The 18,711-nt window shown below is 47.4% G+C and overlaps 1 protein-coding gene across 2 annotated transcripts in view; it reads right to left on the bottom strand.

Moving 5' to 3' along the window:
* Positions 1 to 18,711, bottom strand: part of DYM (dymeclin) — a 248,864-nt gene that overhangs the window by 53,982 nt on the left and 176,171 nt on the right. For both annotated transcript variants that reach the window (XM_054398246.1, XM_054398244.1), the window contains one exon: positions 9,169 to 9,351. In XM_054398246.1, coding sequence (XP_054254221.1) covers positions 9,169 to 9,351 — 183 coding nt within the window. The remainder of the gene's footprint in view (positions 1 to 9,168; positions 9,352 to 18,711) is intronic.

Below are 18,711 nucleotides of genomic sequence, written 5' to 3' on the forward strand. Positions count from 1 at the left end.
AATAATGCAGAGGCATAAAGAGCCTGAATGAAGCTCACAGATACTACCTGAGTTTCCTATTTTGGAAAGGCAAAGCCTCCAATCTCAACAGGATTTTTTTTTTTTTTTTTTGTGTGGTAAAGGTACTAATCCTGCTGGAGTTAAAAGAACAAAAGCCAGACTGGCTTCCAGGCTATGTCAGCATTTCACAGAACGCTGAATGGCTATTTTTGGTATGCACTTGATAACTGAAATGAAAAATATCTACTTCAATAATAATATTATATCTCTGAGTGTTATCTAAGAAGTTATTTGCCTTCCTACTTCAGGCAATATAGAACTGCAGTTGTTTTTTTCTCCAACCCTGACAGCACAACGCCCTAGTTAGATGCTCAGGTAACCAATGAGTGGCACAATGAAATAATAAAAAAAAGATAAATAAAAATTAAGAAAAAAAATTAAAAGAGAAAGGAAGAAAAACAGAACAAAAAGAGGAAAAAGAAAAAAAGAAAAAAGAAAAGAAGATAAATGAAAAGAAAAAAAAGTAAAAGAAAAAGGACTAAAGAAAAAAGATAAAGAAAATATTAAAAGAAAAAAGAAAAAGAAAAGAAAAAATGCTAAAGAAAAAGGAAAAAATAAAAGAGGAAAACAAAAGAAAAAAGATGAAAAAATTACAAGAAAAAACTGAAGAAAGAGAGAGAAAAATTAAAAAAGTAAAAAAGAAACACTAAAGAAAAAAAGGAAGAGGTCAAAAAGAAAAGAAAAGAGTTATACAAAGAAGAACCTAAAAGAGGCATTTCCTTATTACTATTAGAGGTAACAAACCCAAAAGCATCCAGCATTATATCCCTTCTGTCCAAGATGTCTCCTTGGTAGCACAAGGTATTAACCCTTGACCTTGTAATCATAGAATGGTCCAGGCTGGAAGAGACCTCCAAAGCTAACCCAGTCCAAACCCCTGCAGTCAGCAGGGGCATCCTCAACTGTCTGTCCCCAGCTTTCTTCCAGGCCCCTTGAAGCACTGAAAGACTACCAGAAGATCTCCCTGGTTTTGTTTCTTCTTTTAAACATTCTGAAGGAACAACCACAATGTTGATGATTTCACCCATCCATTGTTTTCTACAGAAGCTGCAAGGCTGAACTAAAGAAATATTTCCATTTGCTACAGCATGCACCAAGCAGCAGCAGAGCTATTAAAGATAAGATGTTTACTCTACTTGATTCCTCCAGGTAGAGTGGAGATGCTGTATTGGTGGCATGATGAAAGGAGGAGAAAAAGAGAAAACAAACCTCTTGTCATAAAGGAGTGCAGCATTGGCACTTTAGCTTCCTTATGAACACAGAAACCACAGCTATGGTCAGGAGTGATAGTCACGACCTCTGTCCTGGAGCAAAAGTGAGGCAAAGCCAGCTCTCGCTGAGCCAGCAATGTGCCCTTCTGGCCAAGGAGGCCAATGATGTCCTGGGGTGCACTAAGAAGAGTGGCCAGATGGTTGAGGGAGGTTCTTCTCCCTGTCTACTCAGCCCTCATAAGCTCACATCTGCAGTACTGTGTTCAGTGCTAGGCTCCCCAGTTGGAGATACAAAGGGAACAACTGGAGAGAGTCCACTAGAGGCTATGAAGATGCCGAGGGGCCTGGAGCACCTCTGTAAGGAGGAAAAGCTGAGACCCCTGGGGCTGTTGAGCCTGGAGAAGAGCAGCCCCAGAGAGGACCTGATCAGTGCTGATCAATATTTGAATGGCAGGGGGTAAGTGGGACAGAGGCCAGACTGTTTTCAGTGGTGCCTCAGAGATAAAACAAGGAGCAATGGGCACAAACTGGAACCTGTGAACATGGGGAAAAACTTTGGTGTGAGAGTGCTGGAGCCCTGGTGCAGGCTGCCCAGAGAGGCTGTGGAGTGTCCTACTCTGGAGAGATTCCAAACTCACCCCCCCATTGTGATCCCTAGCAAGTTGGACTGGATGATCTCCAGAGGTCCATTCCAACCCCCACCATGCTGGGATCTGTTATGCTGTGAAACATCTTCAGGTGGTTCATTAACAGGAGAAAAAACAAAGGTTTAGAAGCAAAGTGCTTAAATCATCCAGATTAACTTTGAAACTAGGAGCATGTTCAAAGATGTCAACTTTTCTTCTCACCTCCCTCCTCCCAGCAACCAAAGTGGGTAGGAGTGAGGAGGAGAAAAATAAAATTAAAAAAACCCCAAAACTTCAAATATTTAGCCATGCTCTAGTAGTCAGTAGGAGGAAAGTTTATCTATGGCTATTTTAAGGAAAGCCACAAAAGATCATTTCTCATGTCAGCTGCAAGTCCTGCAGGTCTTGAAAGGGGAGTTGCCATGCCAGAGCTGAGCCAACTCAACAGATTTTGAAATCTAGCAGCGAAATCTCTGAATTCCTGGTACGAAATTCCATCAATCAAATCCTTTGCATCACTGAGATGTTGCTCCTGACCTCCTGATTTCCATCAGACTATTTTGCAACCAAAATTCTAGCAGCTCCTAGCTAAGCCTGCCCAGCCTACACAGTCTCAGGAGCTCAAAGGAACTATGGAAGTAATGGAAACAGAGAGTTCTCTTGATGGCCATGAACCAACCTCAGCTTTAGGAATTACTACAGAAGAGTCTCTACCAAATTTCTGTCAGATCTGAGATTGCTGACCTCAGATATAGACCACCTCTGAAGGAGGTATATAGAGGGGTCACAGCCAGAGCAGGAACCACCATGTTCCTCTTTGTTCACCATCCAGAGGAAGACCACCCCAGTTAGCTAAGCAAGATGCACAACATACTCCTGAAGATGACTTTCTAAAATGCAAAGTAAATTAAGAGGAAACAGGAGGCACTTGACTTCAGTTTCTTCTGTACAGCATTAACCACTCCCACACCTTCTCTGTCAGCTGGCAGTGGTGATTTTTAGCAGATCTATACAAACCTAGAGGTAAATCAGCAGTTTTCAATAATAAAGTGTTCTGTACCTTTAAGCATTCACTGAGTTCTGCCTCAGCAACAAAACATACAGGGGTTAGGTGCTGTCTCCAGAGAAAAGTGGATGGCCCAACTCTTGAGGCAAAGTCCATTGCTACCATGAAGCCTGTACCACAGTGAACCTGAGCAATGGCCACGCTGCTGTGAGCAGCTGATGGAGCTTCAGAGCCACCCCCCTAGTTCCATGACCCTACAGACATGCTCTGCTCTAAATCACTGTCTTGCCAAACGTCAGCTATCCAGAGGTCTGCAATGCTGAAGGCCCCCCTGAGAACCTGCTGCAGTGATTCCTGAAAGTCTTTCCTTATGACCTGTGTACCCACAAGTGTGTGAGAAAGGTCATTCCCATTCCCTTTCCCTTCCCAGCAGTGTATGTGAAAAAAATGTCACATCAACTTCAGCTTTCCCTTGGCTAATCAGCACCCATTCTGCTTGTCCTTAGAGGTCCTGTTTTTTTTCAGCTCTTCTTTCTCCCATGGTGCTCTTATTTATTGCATGGTGCTAGTCAAATATGAGACAGCAGTGTGCCCAGGTGGTCAAGAAGGCCATCAGCATCCTGGCTTGTGCCAGAAAGAGCATGACAATAAGGAGTAGGGCAGGGATCGTCCTTCTGACTCAGCACTGGTGAGGCCACTCCTCAAGCACCAGGTTCAGTTCTGGGCCCAAGAAAAATATGTAGGTGTTGGAATACATCCAGAGAAGGGCAGCAAAGATGGTGAAGGGTCTAGACTGCAAGTCTTGTGAAGAGCAGCTGAGGCACCTGGGGTTGTTCAGTCTGGAGAAAAGGCAGAGTTAGAGAATGGCTGGACTCTGTGATCTTAAAGGTCTTTTCCAACCAAAATGGTTCTATGATTCTACCTTAAAGATCTCTTCCAGCCAAAATGATTCTATGATCCTATCACTGCTGAGAAAAGCCTGAGCAAAGTCCAGGAGCCAGGAACGCGTTTTGGTTCTTCTCAGATGCTGTGCAGATGGCTCTTGACAAGCTTCTCCACAAGTATAGTGGAACCAGTAGGATTTGCCACTTTTTCAAGGGATAGCAAGACCAGTTAAAACATTTTGGCTGTAGAACACAAGGCAAAGCCTAGTTCTACTCAACATGAGGAGGAACTTCTTGACTGTGAGGGTCACAGGGCACCGGAGCAGGCTGCCCAGAGAGGTTGTGGAGTCTCCCTCTCTGGAGACTTTCAAGACTCATCTGGATGTGTTCCTGTGTGACCTGTGCTGGAGTCGGACTCGATGATCTTTGGAGGTCACTTCCAAGCCCTCACATCCTGTGAGCTTGTGGTGGCAGAGCTGCTGATACCTTCCCTGAAGCAGAAGATGTGACAAGGTAAAAGAGGAGTCAGCTGAACCTCATCTTTTATTCAGCTCTCCAAGCCTGACAGCTCTCACCACTTGCCAGCTGGTGACAGGTACATTTAAAAGGGGAAAAAAAATTATTATTTTTTTTGACATTCTCACTCCTCTAACAAAGGAGCTGTTTAAAAATTCAGCATGCTCCCTTGGAGAGCTTTAAATAGTCGCTGCGTCTTGCTGGCATTCTGCTGTAACTCAGTATTAAAGGGTTTTGGGGAGGAACTGCTTAAATGTAAGTGTCAGAAAGGAAAGGACAGGCTGCTCTCCATGGGAGGCACGAGGCTGTCCTGCAGAAGGACCTGGTCACCTCTGGATCTGGACATGTAACCAGAGAAGGTCCCTATCTCAGTCAGGAATGAAGAAGACTGTTACCTTTGGAGCCTGTAAGGAAGATGGGGAACAGGTTTTTTAGCAGGACAGGACAAGGGGTGTTGCTTTTAAATTAAAAGAGGGAGATTCAGACCAGAGAGAAGGAAGAAACTGTTTATACTGAGGGTGGTGAGAGCCTGCCCCAGGCTGCCCAGAGAGGTAGGGGATGCTCCATCCTTGGCAGCATTTCAGGTGAGGTTGTTTGTGGCTGTGAGCAACCTGCTCTAGCTGCAGATGTCCCTGTTGAGTGCAGGGGGGTTGTACTACAGAACCTTTTCAGGTCCCTTCCAACCCAAACCAGTCTACGACTTTATGATCTGCACCCTACCTTTCCCTACTCATCTTGAAGACACCTTGTCGTAATCATGTAAGGCAGCATCATGCTGGCTGTAGTCTGATAAATCTTGAGCCCTGAATCCTCTGCTCTCCAAGCATGACCAGAAAACATGGAAGTAAGACCAAAGGAGGGAAAAGTAGAGAGCAGGATTTTGGTTTGAGATTTAAAATCATGTTCCTTTATGGATCATCAGAAACTTGTCAATCTCCTCTACTATTTTAAAATAAAAGAGATCAAAACAGAGCCTCAACAGGGTTTTAATCACACTGAATAAATGTATTATTCACTGCACCAAAAGATTTAGCACCATGTGCAGCCTCCCCTTCCTACACTTTGCATCCAGTGGTCATCCTGTGACTTCAAGTATTGTACTCAACACTGCTGAGGCCACACCTTGAATCCTGGGTTCAGTTTCCAGACCCTCACTCCAAGAAGGACATTGAGGGGCTGGAGCATGTCCAGAGAAGGGCAAAAAAAGCTGAGGAAGGGTCTGGAGCACAAGTGTTGGTTGGACATTAGGAACATTTTTTTTCCCTGAAAGGGTTTTCAAGGCCTGAAACAGGCTGCCTGGGGAAATGGCACAGTTCCCATCCCTGGGGAAGGGATTTCAAAGCTGTGTAGCTGTGGTGCTGAGGGACATGGGTTAATGGTGACCTGTCAGTGCTGGGATACTGACTGGACTTCATAGAATCACAGAATCAACCAGGTTGGAAGAGATCTCCACGATCATCCAGTCCAACCTATCCCCCAGCCCTATCCAGTCAACCAGACCATGGCACCAAGTGCCTCATCCAGGCTTCTCTTGAACATCTCCAGGGATGGCAACTCCACCACCTCCCTGGGCAGCACATTCCAATGGCAATCACTCTCTCTGTGAAGAACTTCCTCCTAATATCCAGCCTAGACCTCCCCTGGCACAGCTTGAGACTGTCCCCTCGTTCTGCTGCTGCTTGCCTGGAAGAAGAGACCAACCCCCACCTGGCTGCAACCTCCCCTCAGGTAGTTGTAGACAGCAATGAGGTCTCCCCTGAGCCTCCTCTTCTCCAGGCTAAACATCCCCAGCTCCCTCAGCCTCTCCTCACAGGCCTGTGCTCCGGACCCCTCACCAGCTTTGTTGCCTTCTGGACACGTTCCACTACCTCAACATCTCTCTTGAATTGAGGAGCCCAGAACTGGACACAGGACTCAAGGTGTGGCCTGACCAGTGCTGAGCACAGGGGAAAGAAGAACCTCCCTTGTCCTGCTGGCCACACTATTCCTGATCCAGGCCAGGATGCCATTGGCTCCCCTGGCCACCTGGGCACACTGCTGGCTCATGTTCAGCCTACTATCAACCAGCACCCCCAGGTCCCTTTCTGTCTGGCTTCTCTTCAGCCACTCTGTCCCCAGCCTGTAGCGCTGCTTGGGGTTGTTGCGGCCAAAGTGTAGAACCCTGCACTGAGCCTTGTTCAATCTCATCCCAATGGCCTCTGCCCACCCATCCAGCCTGCCAGGTCCCTCTGCAGGCCCTCCTACTCTCCAACAGATCGACACCTGCTCCTAACTTGGTGTCATCTGCAAACTTACTGATGATGGACTCAATTCCTTCATCTACATCATCAATAAAGATATTGAACAGGATGGGGCCCAGCAGTGATCCCTGGGGGACACCACTAGTGACTGGCTGCCAGCTGGCACTGACACCATTCACCACCACTCTCTGGGCCTGGCCCTCTTGACCCATTTCAGAATGAATCTGTCCAAACCACGAGCTGCCAGCTTTGCCAGGAGCTTCTTGTGGCAGACAGTGTCAAAGGCTTTGCTGAAGTCCAGGCAGACTACAACCACAGCCTGCCCCACATCCACCAGGTGGTAACCTGATCATAAAAGCAGATCAGGTTGGTCAGGCAGGACCTGCCTTGATGACCTTAAAGGCTGCTTCAAATCAACATAATCTTATGATTCTGATTGCTCATCTTTGCAAATACTGACTAGAGGACTGAGAAATATTTCTTGCACTTAAAGTCTCTTATTTTCTACCTGGGACTCATTACTCAGGTTCTCGAGATGAACATGAAAGCCACAATCAAACCCTGCAGTAATTCTCTAACAACCATTTTCCAAAGTCATCCTTCATGGAGAGCCACACCAGTAACAACTTCTGATCCACAGCCATTTAATTTTACTTTCTTCTGAAGTGTTTACTTACCCTGTGGAGATACACTTTGCAGGTGAAGCAACCTGGTCTAGTGAAAGGTATCCCTGCTTGTAGCAGGGGAGGATGGAACTAGATGATACCCCAAACCCCAACCCAAACCATTCTGTGATTCTATGATACTGCCAGTGAAAGATGGCAGCTGAATCCCTGCTCTTAGCTATTCATTAAAATTCCCTGTAATCATTAATAGGCTGGTGATGAGAGTGTGAGAAAAGAAAGACTGGTTGATGATGGAAATTCGCTTTTTCTTCCCCAAAAGACAAGTTTCTAATAAGGGGCAGTCAAGAGAAGATACTGCTGGGTGAAGATCACAGAATCACAGAATTGCAGGGGTTGGAAGGGACCTCCAGAGAGCAAGTCCAATCCCCTGCCAAAGCAAGGTCACTGAGGACAGGCTGCACAGGAACACACCTAGGCAGGTTTTGAAAGTCTCCAGAGAAGGAGACTCCACAACCTCTCTAGGCAGCCTGCTCCATTGTCTCCTCTTGTTGAGGTGGAACTTCCTGTGTTCCAGCTTGTTCCTTGTCCTACCATTGGGCATCACCAAACAGAGCCTGGCACCTTCATGTTGGCACTCAACCTTCAAATACTGATAGACATTGATCAGATTCCCTCTCAGCCTTCTCCTCTCCTGACTAAACAGCCCCAGGGCTCTCAATCTCTTTTCACAGGAGTGATGTTCAAGTCCCCCAGTCTTCCTCATAGCTCTCCTTTGGCCTCTCTCCAGCAGGTCTCTGTCTCTCTTGAACTGGGGAGCCCAAAATTGGACACAGTATTTCAGGTCTGGTCTCACCTGGACAGAGCAGAGGGGGAGGAGAACCTCTCTAGACCTGCTGGACACACTTTTCTTGATGGACCCCAGGATGCCCTTGTCCCTCTTGGCCACAAGGGCACATTGCTGTCCCATGCAGAACTTGCTGTCCAGTACAACTCCAAGGTCCTTCTCCATGGAGCTGCTCTCCAGCAGGACGACCCCCAGTCTGTACTGGTGCCTGGGGCTGTTCTTCCCCAGATGCAGGACTCTGCACTTGTCCTTACTGAACTTCATGAAGTTTGCCTTCACTCAGCTCTCAACCTGTCCAGACCTCACTGGATAGCAGCACAGCCTGAGGGGGTGTTAGCCACTCCTCCCAGTTTGGTATCATCAGATGTATCATAGTTTTGTCAATTCAATACCAGAAGCATCCCAAATCCACCTGGCTCTGCCCAGTTAAAATGTTGCTCAGAAGAAATCACAGTGGAGACTCCAAAACAGTGGAAACTCACAGTGTCACAGTACATTAGAGGTTCAAAGGGACCTCAAGAGACCATTCAGTCCATCCCCCCTGCCAAAGCAGGATCACCTAGGGTGGTCTGCACAGGAATGCATCCAGGTGGGGTTGGAAAGTCTCCAGAGAAGGAGACTCCACAACCCCCCTGGGCAGCCTGTTCCAGGGCTCTGTCACCATCACTGTAAAGAAGTTTCTCCTCACGTTGAGGTGAAATCTTCTATGTTCAAGCTTTTACCTTTGCTTCTTGCCTTATTAGTGTGCACCACTGAAATGAGCCTGGCCCCCTCCACTTAACACCCACCCCTCAGATATTGATAGACATTGATCAGATCCCCTCTCAGCCTTCTCTTCTCCAGACTAAACACCCCCAGGTCTCTCAGTCTCTCTCCACAGGGGAGATTCTCAAGTCCCCTGAGCATCCTCATGGCTCTCTGTTGGATTCTCTCCAGCAGGTCTCTTGTCTGTCTTGACCTGGGGAGCCCAGAACTGGACACAGGATTGCAAGGGTGGTCTCAGCAGGGCAGAGTAGCAGGGGAGGAGAACCTCCCTAGCCCTGGTGGCCACACTTTTTAGCACTTTCTGTAAGAGGCTGACAGAAATGAGGAGTATTTCCCCTGTCTCCCAAGGCTGAAGTGATGCAAGCACCCTGTCAGTGCTGTGTCACTCACCAGATCTATGTTCTGCATGATGTCCTGGAAGGAGGGGTGAGTTCTGAACTGCTCGAACAGGTCCCGCTTGTACAGCAGAGCGTACACCAGGTTGGGGTTGTGGTGGAGGGAGTTGGTCAGGCAGGAGTTGATGATCTCCAGCATCATCCGGATCACCTCCTCGATTACATTCAGGTCTTGAGCCTTTAAGAGAGGAATAAAAGGTTGGAGTGTCCCTTCCCATTGTGAGGTACAGACAGCATAGGGAAGTGTGGACAGCAAGCTGAACACGAGCCTGCAATATGCTCTTGTGGTCAAGAGGGCCAATGGACTCCTAGGGTGCATAAAGAAGACATCACAGAATTGTTTTGGTTGGGAAGGACCTCTAAGATCACTGAGCCCAACCATCAACCCAACACCATCATGGCCATCCAACCATATCCCCAAGTGCCATGGCCACAGGTTTCTTGAACATCTCCAGGGATGATGACTCCACCACCTCCATGGGAAGCCTGTTCCACAATGTCAGTAGAGAAAATTTTTCTAATCTCCAACCTAACCCTCCCCTGGCACAGTTTCAGGCCATTTCATCTTATCCTATCACTGATACTAGGGAGAAGAGACCAACCCCCACCTCACATCAACGTCCTTCAGGAAACTGTACAGAGCAGTGAGGGAGAAGAGCAGACAGAAGGGATCTTGTCAATGCTGATCAATAGCTAAGGGGAGAGGGGCATGAGTGTGGGTCCAGACTCTTTTCAGTGGAGCTCAGTGGCAGGACAAGGGGCAATGACACAAACAAGAACACAGGAAGTTCCTCCTAAACATAAGGAGAGACCATCTCTGGTCTGAACAGAGATATGTGTGGCTAAAACACTAATTCAGAAGATGGAAAGATTTGTGTACCTCAGGCAAAGAGCAGGGCACAAAGGAGAGCCACCATCAGCTGATCCTTGGGTGCACTGCTTGGGGCCCTAAGCATTTGAGCTTATCACAGCCAAAGTCTCATTGAATCACAGAATGCTGTGGGTTAGAAGGGATCTGTAAAGGTTCTCCAGTCTAACCTTCCTGCAGTCAAGAGCAGATCTTCTTGATGCTGATCAGTATCTAAAGTGCAGGGATCAAGAGGATGAGGTCAGGTTTTTTTCAGTGATCCCCTGCAACAGGACAAGGGGCAATGGGCACAAACTGGCACCCAGGAGGTTCCATCTGAACAGGAGGAGAAACTCCTTTGGTGTGAGGAAGCTGGAGGCCTGCAGCAGGCTGGCCAGTGAGGTTGTGGAGTCTCCTTCTCTGGAGAGCTTCCAACCCTACCTGGACAACATTGTGCTGCTGGGCAAGCTGCTTCAGCAGGGAGTTTGGGCTGGATGATCTCCAGAGGTCCCTTCCAACCTGGGATTTTGTGAGTCTTGCACCAGGAGCTATCCTCTCATGCCAAAAAGCATTAATATATAGTAATCAGCCAAATTCACCAGGGATTAAGTGACCTTCAGTCTTTTCAACCTTTCCTATGCACTCCAGTGTACATTTGATTTATTTTCTCTTGACTCTTGCTTGGGGAGGAGGTACAGAGAAAAGAGGAGAGGAAAAAAACCACCAGCAAAATAAAAAAGGGGCTGGTGAAAAGACAAAACAAACTGGCATCTAAATCATTGCTCCTGGAACACCTGCCGCCCTTCCCCAGACTTTGTCCCTGGCCTTTGTTGTTGTTTTGTTTTACTCCTTTATTTTTTGCACTGAAGAAAACATGGAATAAATGACAAACAAAATCTCCTTTTGTGGTGCACTAAGCCCTTAAGGCTCAAGATAGAGCTTTTCATCTCAGCCATGCCTTTCACCAACCATTCCTGATGCTTGTGAAACTCCGAAGTTTCTAAGCTGGAGAAGCTGACACATGAAGCCCTGACAGTTTTCTGGATTTCTTTCCTTGGGCTACACATCAGGATATGCCTGATGCAGTTGGTCAGACCAGACAAGTCTCTGTCCTCCCTTGGGATAGTGTGAAAGAGGCAAATCTGCATTGTTCATGTCATGAGGCCTCTCAACCACATCACAAATCGGACTGTGAGGACTCACAGCTCTGGCATGCATGTGGCTCATACCAAACCAGCTTGAGTTTGTCTGCTTAGTACAAGGGCTGACACCACCAGCAGTTCCTTTTGACGCCTGCCTGCACATTTTCTGAGCTACAATAAGGCACTGAAATGCTTCACAACAAGGGGATGCTTGCAAAAGTATTTTTATAGCACGATACAATAGTTCTATAGATTGTGTTGGGTTGGAAGGGATCTTTGAAGGGGATCTAGTCCAATACTGCACTTAGCAGGGACATCTGCAACTGGAGCAGGTTGCTCAGAGCTCAGAAAACCTCATCTGGAATAGTTTCAGGGATGGGGCATCTCCCACCTCCCTCAGCAAACTGGGACAGGCTTTCACCACCCTTAATCTAAAATATGTCTTCCATCTAAACTAAATCTCCCTCTTTTAGTTCAAACCATCACCCCTTGTCCTGTCACAACAGGACTGTCCCCAGCTTTCTTAGAGGTTGCCTTGAAATTGTGAAAGGCCACCAGAAGGTCTCCCTGGAGCCTTCTCTTCTGCAGGCTGCCCAAGCCCAACTCTCTCAGCCTGGAGCCTCCCAGCAGAGCCCTTCCAGCCCTGCCAGCATTGCTGTGGCCTCCTCTGGCCCTGCTCCAACAGGTCCCTGTCTGTGCTGTGCTGAGCACTCCAGAGCTGCCCCAGCACTGCAGGTACAATCTGTTTCACTAACAGGTAGCTGAGCTGTTTTATCCTATGTTGTAGGAATCACCACCTGCCAGGTGCTTTTACCAAGGCAGAAGAGAATACAGAAACTTGTCACTATCCTGGTTAGATTCCTATGAAGAGCAAAGCTCTCTGCTACTCCTTTACTATCCCTCTGGCCCCTCAATTCAAGAAAGATGTTGAGTTACTCCAACATGTCCAGAGAAGGGTAACAAGGCTGGGGAGAGGTCTGGAGCAGAAGCCCTGTGAGGAGAGGCTGAAGGAGCTGGGGGTGTTCAGCCTGGAGAAGAGGAGGCTCAGGGGAGACCTCATTGCTGTCTACAACTACCTGAAGGGAGGTTGCAGCCAGGTGGGGGTTGGGCTCTTCTCCCAGGCAACCAGCAACAGAACAAGAGGACACAGTCTCAAGCTGTGCAGGGGGAAGTTTAGGCTTGGTCTTATAAAGAAATTCTTCACATGAAGAGAGACTGGCCATTGGAATGGGCTGCCCAGGGAGGGGGTGGGGTTGACATCCCTGGAGGTGTTTAAGAAGAGCCTGGATGAGGCACTTGGTGCCATGGTCTGGTTGATTGGATAGGGCTGGGTGATAGGTTGGACTGGATGATCTTGGAGGTCTCTTCCAACCTGGCTGATTCTGTGATTCTGATTCTGTGTAATTCTGTGCTCTGACTACATTCAATGGACAGTGAAGGTATGTTTCCTCCTGCAAGTGCTGACAGGGCAGCATCACTGCCTTAAGCTGATCCTGCATGTTTTCCATGGCACTGGGGACCATGGAGAAGGGAGTGCTCCTTTTCCTACTCAGTGCAGCAGCACTCTCATTTGGTTAACCACACTGCCTGTCTTCTTGATGTACAAAGGAGATGAGAGTGCTGAAAGCCTTTTGAAATGCTTGTTTGAAGAACAGTATTTGGTGCACACACTCCAAAGTCATTCCCTTCTTCAGCAATGATGTCTGCCTGACTGTGGAAGTCACAGACTCTTTTCTGCACGTGAGGATCTCCTCCCCCTTTTGAACAGCTTTACCTCAGCCACCTCAATTACTGTTGTAGTGCAGCTCACAATGTTGGCAGAAACCCTTACAAAGCTGATCACTGCAGCTACTTAGTCTGTCAATGGGATCACATTCTTCTGAGACAGAAACAATCCTTGCTTTCAAAACACAGTTGGTTCCTCTGTCTGTGGTTTCCTCCTTAGCAGGTGATGAACTAGCATCTCAGTTAGATGCTGTGAAATGTGTGTGATGGGAATGAGACCCCCCCTGCAGTGCCAGGGCAGCTCTGGAGTGATCAGCACAGACAGGGAGCTGGTGGAGCAGGGCCAGAGGAGGCCACAGCAATGCTGGCAGGGCTGGAAGGGCTCTGCTGGGAGGCTCCAGGCTGAGAGAGTTGGGCTTGGGCAGCCTGCAGAAGAGAAGGCTCCAGGGAGACCTTCTGGTGGCCTTGCAGTGCTTCAAGGGGCATAGAAGAAAGTACTTAACTGACTGCAACAAAAGAACAATTTATAGAATTATAGAATCATTTTGGTTTGGAAAACACCTTTAAGATCATCAAGTCCAACCATAAACCCAGCACTGCCAGGTCACCACTAAGCCATGGCCCTCAGCACCACATCTACATGGCTTTTAAACCCCTCCTGGGATAACGACTGCACCACTTCCTTGGGCAGCCTGCTCCATGGCTTGACAGCCCTTCTGGGTAAGAAATTGTTCCTCATGTCCAACTTAAACCTCCCCAGCACAATTTGAGGCCATTTCCTCTTGTGCTGTCATTTGTTCTTTGGGAGAAGAGACTGAACCCCACCAGACTCCAATCTCCTTTTAGGGAACTGTAGAGAGTGAGAAGCCCTCCCTCAGCCTCCTGCTCTCCAGACTAGATAACCCAGGTTTCCTCAGCCACTCCCAGTACAACTTAGAAGAAGAATGAGGTGCAGAGGAGATGCAGAAGTAGGACTGGATGCCCATGTTGCATATACATTATCTGGAGAGCTGCACGCTCCTGTAATTAGCAATTAAAGCACTTGCAAAGGCTTCAAGGGTTTTCAAAACAGGAAAAAACAAGCAGAGAGCCAAGGACAGTGTTTGGATGAGACAATGGAGGAATGCTGTAAGAGCTGATAAAGAGCGTGGGGTTTTGTTGCTCTCTATCACCAGTATCAAGGCTCAGCCCCTCTGCATCTAGAGATGGTGTCACAACTGATGTAAGTACGGATACAGAAGTTTTTCCCAGTGGAAGAGGAGCAGTACTGGCTCTCAGAGCAGCTGAAGTCATGAGGACCAGTTCACCCCCTCCTTTATTATTTGTTTCTGCCTATAGACATAATGAGACTCTTCATTAAAAGAAATGGGAAAGCCAAAGCTTGCCACCAACTTTGGGAGTCTGAAATCATGCCTACAAAAGGGATGGGTATGTATAAAGAGAACTAACATCACTGTGGGTAATCCCAGGTGCCCACATCATGATTCCTCCTCTGGACAGGATTTGAATGTGGTGGGGTTTTGCCAAGATTTTAAGTCAAAAAAACCCCAGATGTTTGGACCTGGTGTAGCTGCACAAAGAACAAACCCCTACACTGTGAGGCCAGGCTGAGCGAGTTGGGCTTGGTCAGCCTCCATGGAGAAGGCTCCAGGGAGGCCTTCTGGTGGCCTGTAAGAAAGCTGGGGACACTTTCACCCAGGGCATGTTGTGACAGGACATAGGATGATGGTTTGAACTAAAAGAGGGAGATTCAGACTGGAGAGGAGGAAGAAATTGTTCACTGTGAAGGTGCTGACACCTTGTCCCAGGCTGCCCAGAAGGTGGGAAATGCCCCACCTCTGGAAACATTCCAGGTGAGGTCGTTTGGAGCTCCCAGCAACCTATTTTGGTTGCAGATGTCCCTGATGAGTGCACAAGGGTTGAACTAGCTGAGCTTTAATGGTCCCTTCCAACCCAAAACAGCCTGAGACTCCCTGAAACCAGGCAGCCACATGAGACCTGGGGACAATTCTGGGGAGTCTGGGTCTCTGTTGTTAAAAGAAAAAGGAACAAACAAGTGATAATGGCAAAGACAGGAGAATGGAAACAAGCAGAGAGGATGCAGAGGCAAACAGGATGAGCACAGGAATGGCAACCTTATCAGGAGAAAAATAATTTGAGTTTGATAAACCCTGAGAAGGAAGGCACAAATGTGCAAAGCCAAGGCAATCCACAGGGCATAGCTGGATGCTCTCATCTCAGACTGCCCTGGAACACTGCTGAAACAGAATTAACAGTCAGCATGGCAACCTCCTGGGCCAAGACTTCCAGAGAATTCAGTGCTCACTGCTGGAATGACACTGATGTATAAAACCCATTTGAGATGTATATGGCACATAAAATATCAGAGAAGTCAAGCAGCCCAAGTACCAAACCCTAGGCAGGTGCTCACAGCTTGGTTCCTTACAGGAAAGTCAAGCCATGAAGAGATAAAGCAGCTGAATCCCTCTCAGTGGAGGAAGCAAGGTTGCACTGTGACCAACAACCTGTCTGATAAAAACAGTGACAGAATTGGTCTGCCTCCTGTTTTCTTGCCTCCTGTGCTAGTTTATATGGCAAATAATCATAGAGACACAGAATTGTTGAATGGTTTGTGTTGGAAGGGACCTTTAAATGCCATCTGATCCAATCCCCCTGCAGTCAGCAGGGACATCTGCAACCAAATCAGGTCGCTCAGAGCCCTGTGCAACCTGACCTGGAATGGATCTACTGGTGGGGCATCTCCTACTTCTCTGGGCAACCTGGGACAGGCTCTCAACACCCTCAGTCTAAAAGATTTCTTCCTTCTCTCCAATCTGAATCTCCCTCATTTAGTTTCACACCATCACCTCTTGTCCTGTCACAACAGGTCCTGTTAAAAAGATCTAACAGCTACCTTTTCCTTCATGGTGGGATCCATATGAACCCAAGACACCATCAGCTACTAGAGAAGGCCCTGTGCATTCACATCACAGCAATTCTCCAGCCAGCTGATGCATTCAGCTACACATCTGCTGGAGGCTCCTGCCTGTTGAAGTGGCACCTCAACTGCTATCAAAAAGGCAGTTGTACAGTTAGCACAATCAGAGCAGGAAGAAGCTTATCTGCCTAAAAAAAAAAACCCAAACTCAAGCAGAGGATGGGTAATGCAATATGATACAACCACACAATGTAAACAGGGTGAAAAAAAACCCACAAAAACACTATCCCAGGAAAGGAACATTGTAGTGAAGGCTCCATCCAAAGAATCCTGATGAAATGAAGTGGAAATGTCACCTATAACAGGCAAAGGAATCCATGATGGAAACACAGAGTGACCAGACACAGCTCTGAACCTACTGCTTAGGGCCATGAATGGCTTTCAGTGACTGGGGTCTTGTTGCTGGTATTAGGACCCTATGAGCTTTGAATTTTTAAAGTGCAAGTTTCTTTATGTAGAAGCTTGGTGGCTTTAGTTCACGTTTACTGCTCTGTGGTGGAGCAACAAAATAAAAGCTTGTAAAGAAGCTACTTAAAGGAGTTTTTAGCTTGAGATACTTGATAATGGTTTTCTTCCTAATAACTCCACAACACAAAGAAGCAAAACTCTCTCTGATATTCCATGTTCCCAGCTAGCTCTTGGCGAGGACCTCAAGGTCCTTGATTCCCTTTGACTCTCTTTTCATGTCTAGTCCTCTCCCAACCACTTAGCACGGAGGAAGAGACAGAGGACAGTGCAGGTGCTGTGAGGGGCAATGTCTGCATCCATGTGGTGACCACCCATGGGAACCATCCATCACCAATCATAGAATCATAGACTGGTTTGGATTGGAAGGGACCTTTATAGGTCATGGTGTCCATCCCCTCTGCAGTCAGCGGGGACATCTGTGACTAGAGCAGGTTGCTCACAGCCCCAGACAACCTCACCTGCAATGGTGCCAGGGATGGGGCATCTCTAGACAACCTGGGACAGGGTCTCACCACCCTTAATCTAAAATATGTCTTCCTTCCAGCTAATCTAAGTCTCCCCCTTTCAGTTCAAACCATCACCCCTTCTCCTATCACAACAGACCCTCAGAAAAAGTCTGTCCCCAGCTTTCCTCTAGGTCCCTTGAAGTACTGAAAGGCCACCAGAAGGTCTCCCTGGAGCCTTCTCTTCTTCAGGCTGAACAAGCCCAACTCTCTCAGCCTGGCCTCACAGCAGAAGCCTTCCAGCCCTCTGATCTGAAGCTGAAGGTTACCATATGGATGTTGGAACAGAGGAAAGGTGAGGGTGAAGGTAGCACAGGTAACCTTAATTATGGCTTTTCTTCATCCTGAACCCTTAGCCTCATCACACTACTTCACCTGCAATATTTTCAGGGAGATTCTCTCCTCAAAATGTAATTTCCACCAGAAAAAAACTTGTAATGGTCAACAACAACTTCCACCATGATGCAGATGTGACTTTCAAGGCAGCTCTGTCAAGAGTGTAAAACAACAGGATACACGTGTCCCATACACCCAGCAGTTATCAAAGAGATTAAGAATGCCCAGTGCACCCCAAACAGACACCAGGGAGAAACAAGAAGGAAAATGTGGTCAACTCTTCCAGATCATCATCTCCACCCACAGAATGCCTGGATGAATGAAGAGATTCAGTTCATTTTCCAGTATATTCTGTTTTTCATTGTGGTTCCACACCACACCCCCCCCCCCTCCAGCTATCTTTACAGATGCTGAGGAGCATTTAAAATGATTATCCTTTGAGATATATATTCAGTAGCTGGCTCTCCACTCCTGCCTGCAATGCACCTGTGATAAACTTTGGGGTGCTGTACTCATTTCTGGGGAACAGACAAGCTGAACACTCCAGGGAATTTCACCTTGATAACATAATCTAACAGCACCCACAATTATAATGATGTAAACTTCCCTTTCCTCTTTACTGGGGGGGAGGGGGAGGGTTTCTACAGCTTACATGGCTTCAAACTGTTTATTTTCAGTTCCTTTAAGAGAATAATATGTATCTTGTTTGTATTAGCTTTGGGGAGCTTCCAAGAGAGCTGTCTGAATTTCCTGCATTTTCAGCAGAAAAATAAAACCTCCAACAAAACAAACTCGGTGCTGCCAAAGGAGTGGAAGAGAGGAGGGGAAAGAAGGAAGCAGGCAAGAAAGCAGCTCTTGTATTCATCATTTGTACACTCAATCCACAAATCAACTTCAAAGCCAAGCCTCTGGTGACAGAAATCTTATCTTCATCTCTTTTACTGGCATATACTTGCTGGCTGTTGTATGTCAAACCCAGATAACTTCTGGCCATCATGTGGTGTTGTAGGGAAACAGGTACCCGAGTGAGAGATTGCAGGGCTTGCACTCAGCACAACCTCAAAAGTGAACCCTGGCATCTCTGGTGGCTTAGAAGTGAAAGCTGTTGGCACAGCAGGAGCACAGTTTAGTAAAGACAAATCTGAAGTACTGGGTCCTGTTCTGGGCTGCCCAGTTCAAGAGAGACAAGGAACTATTGGAGAGAGTCCAGCAGAGGCTATGAAGATGGTGAGGAGCATCTCTGTGAGGAGCAAAGGCTGAGAGCCCTGGGGCTGTTGAGCCTGGAGAAGAACAGCCAGAGAGGGGATCTAATCAATTCTCAGCAAGAGATAAAGGCTGGGGGGCAAGAGAATGGGGCCAGACTCTGCTCAGAGACAGGCCAAGGGGCAGTGGACACAAGCTGGAACCCAGGAGGTTCCATCTGAACATGAGAAGAAAATTCTGTGTTGTGAAGGTGCTGGAGCCCTCGAGCAGGCTGCCTAGAGAGGTTGTGGAGTCTCTTTCTCTGGAGAGCTTCCAA

Source organism: Indicator indicator, chromosome Z (genome assembly GCF_027791375.1).
Source record: "Indicator indicator isolate 239-I01 chromosome Z, UM_Iind_1.1, whole genome shotgun sequence".
Taxonomy (NCBI): domain Eukaryota; kingdom Metazoa; phylum Chordata; class Aves; order Piciformes; family Indicatoridae; genus Indicator; species Indicator indicator.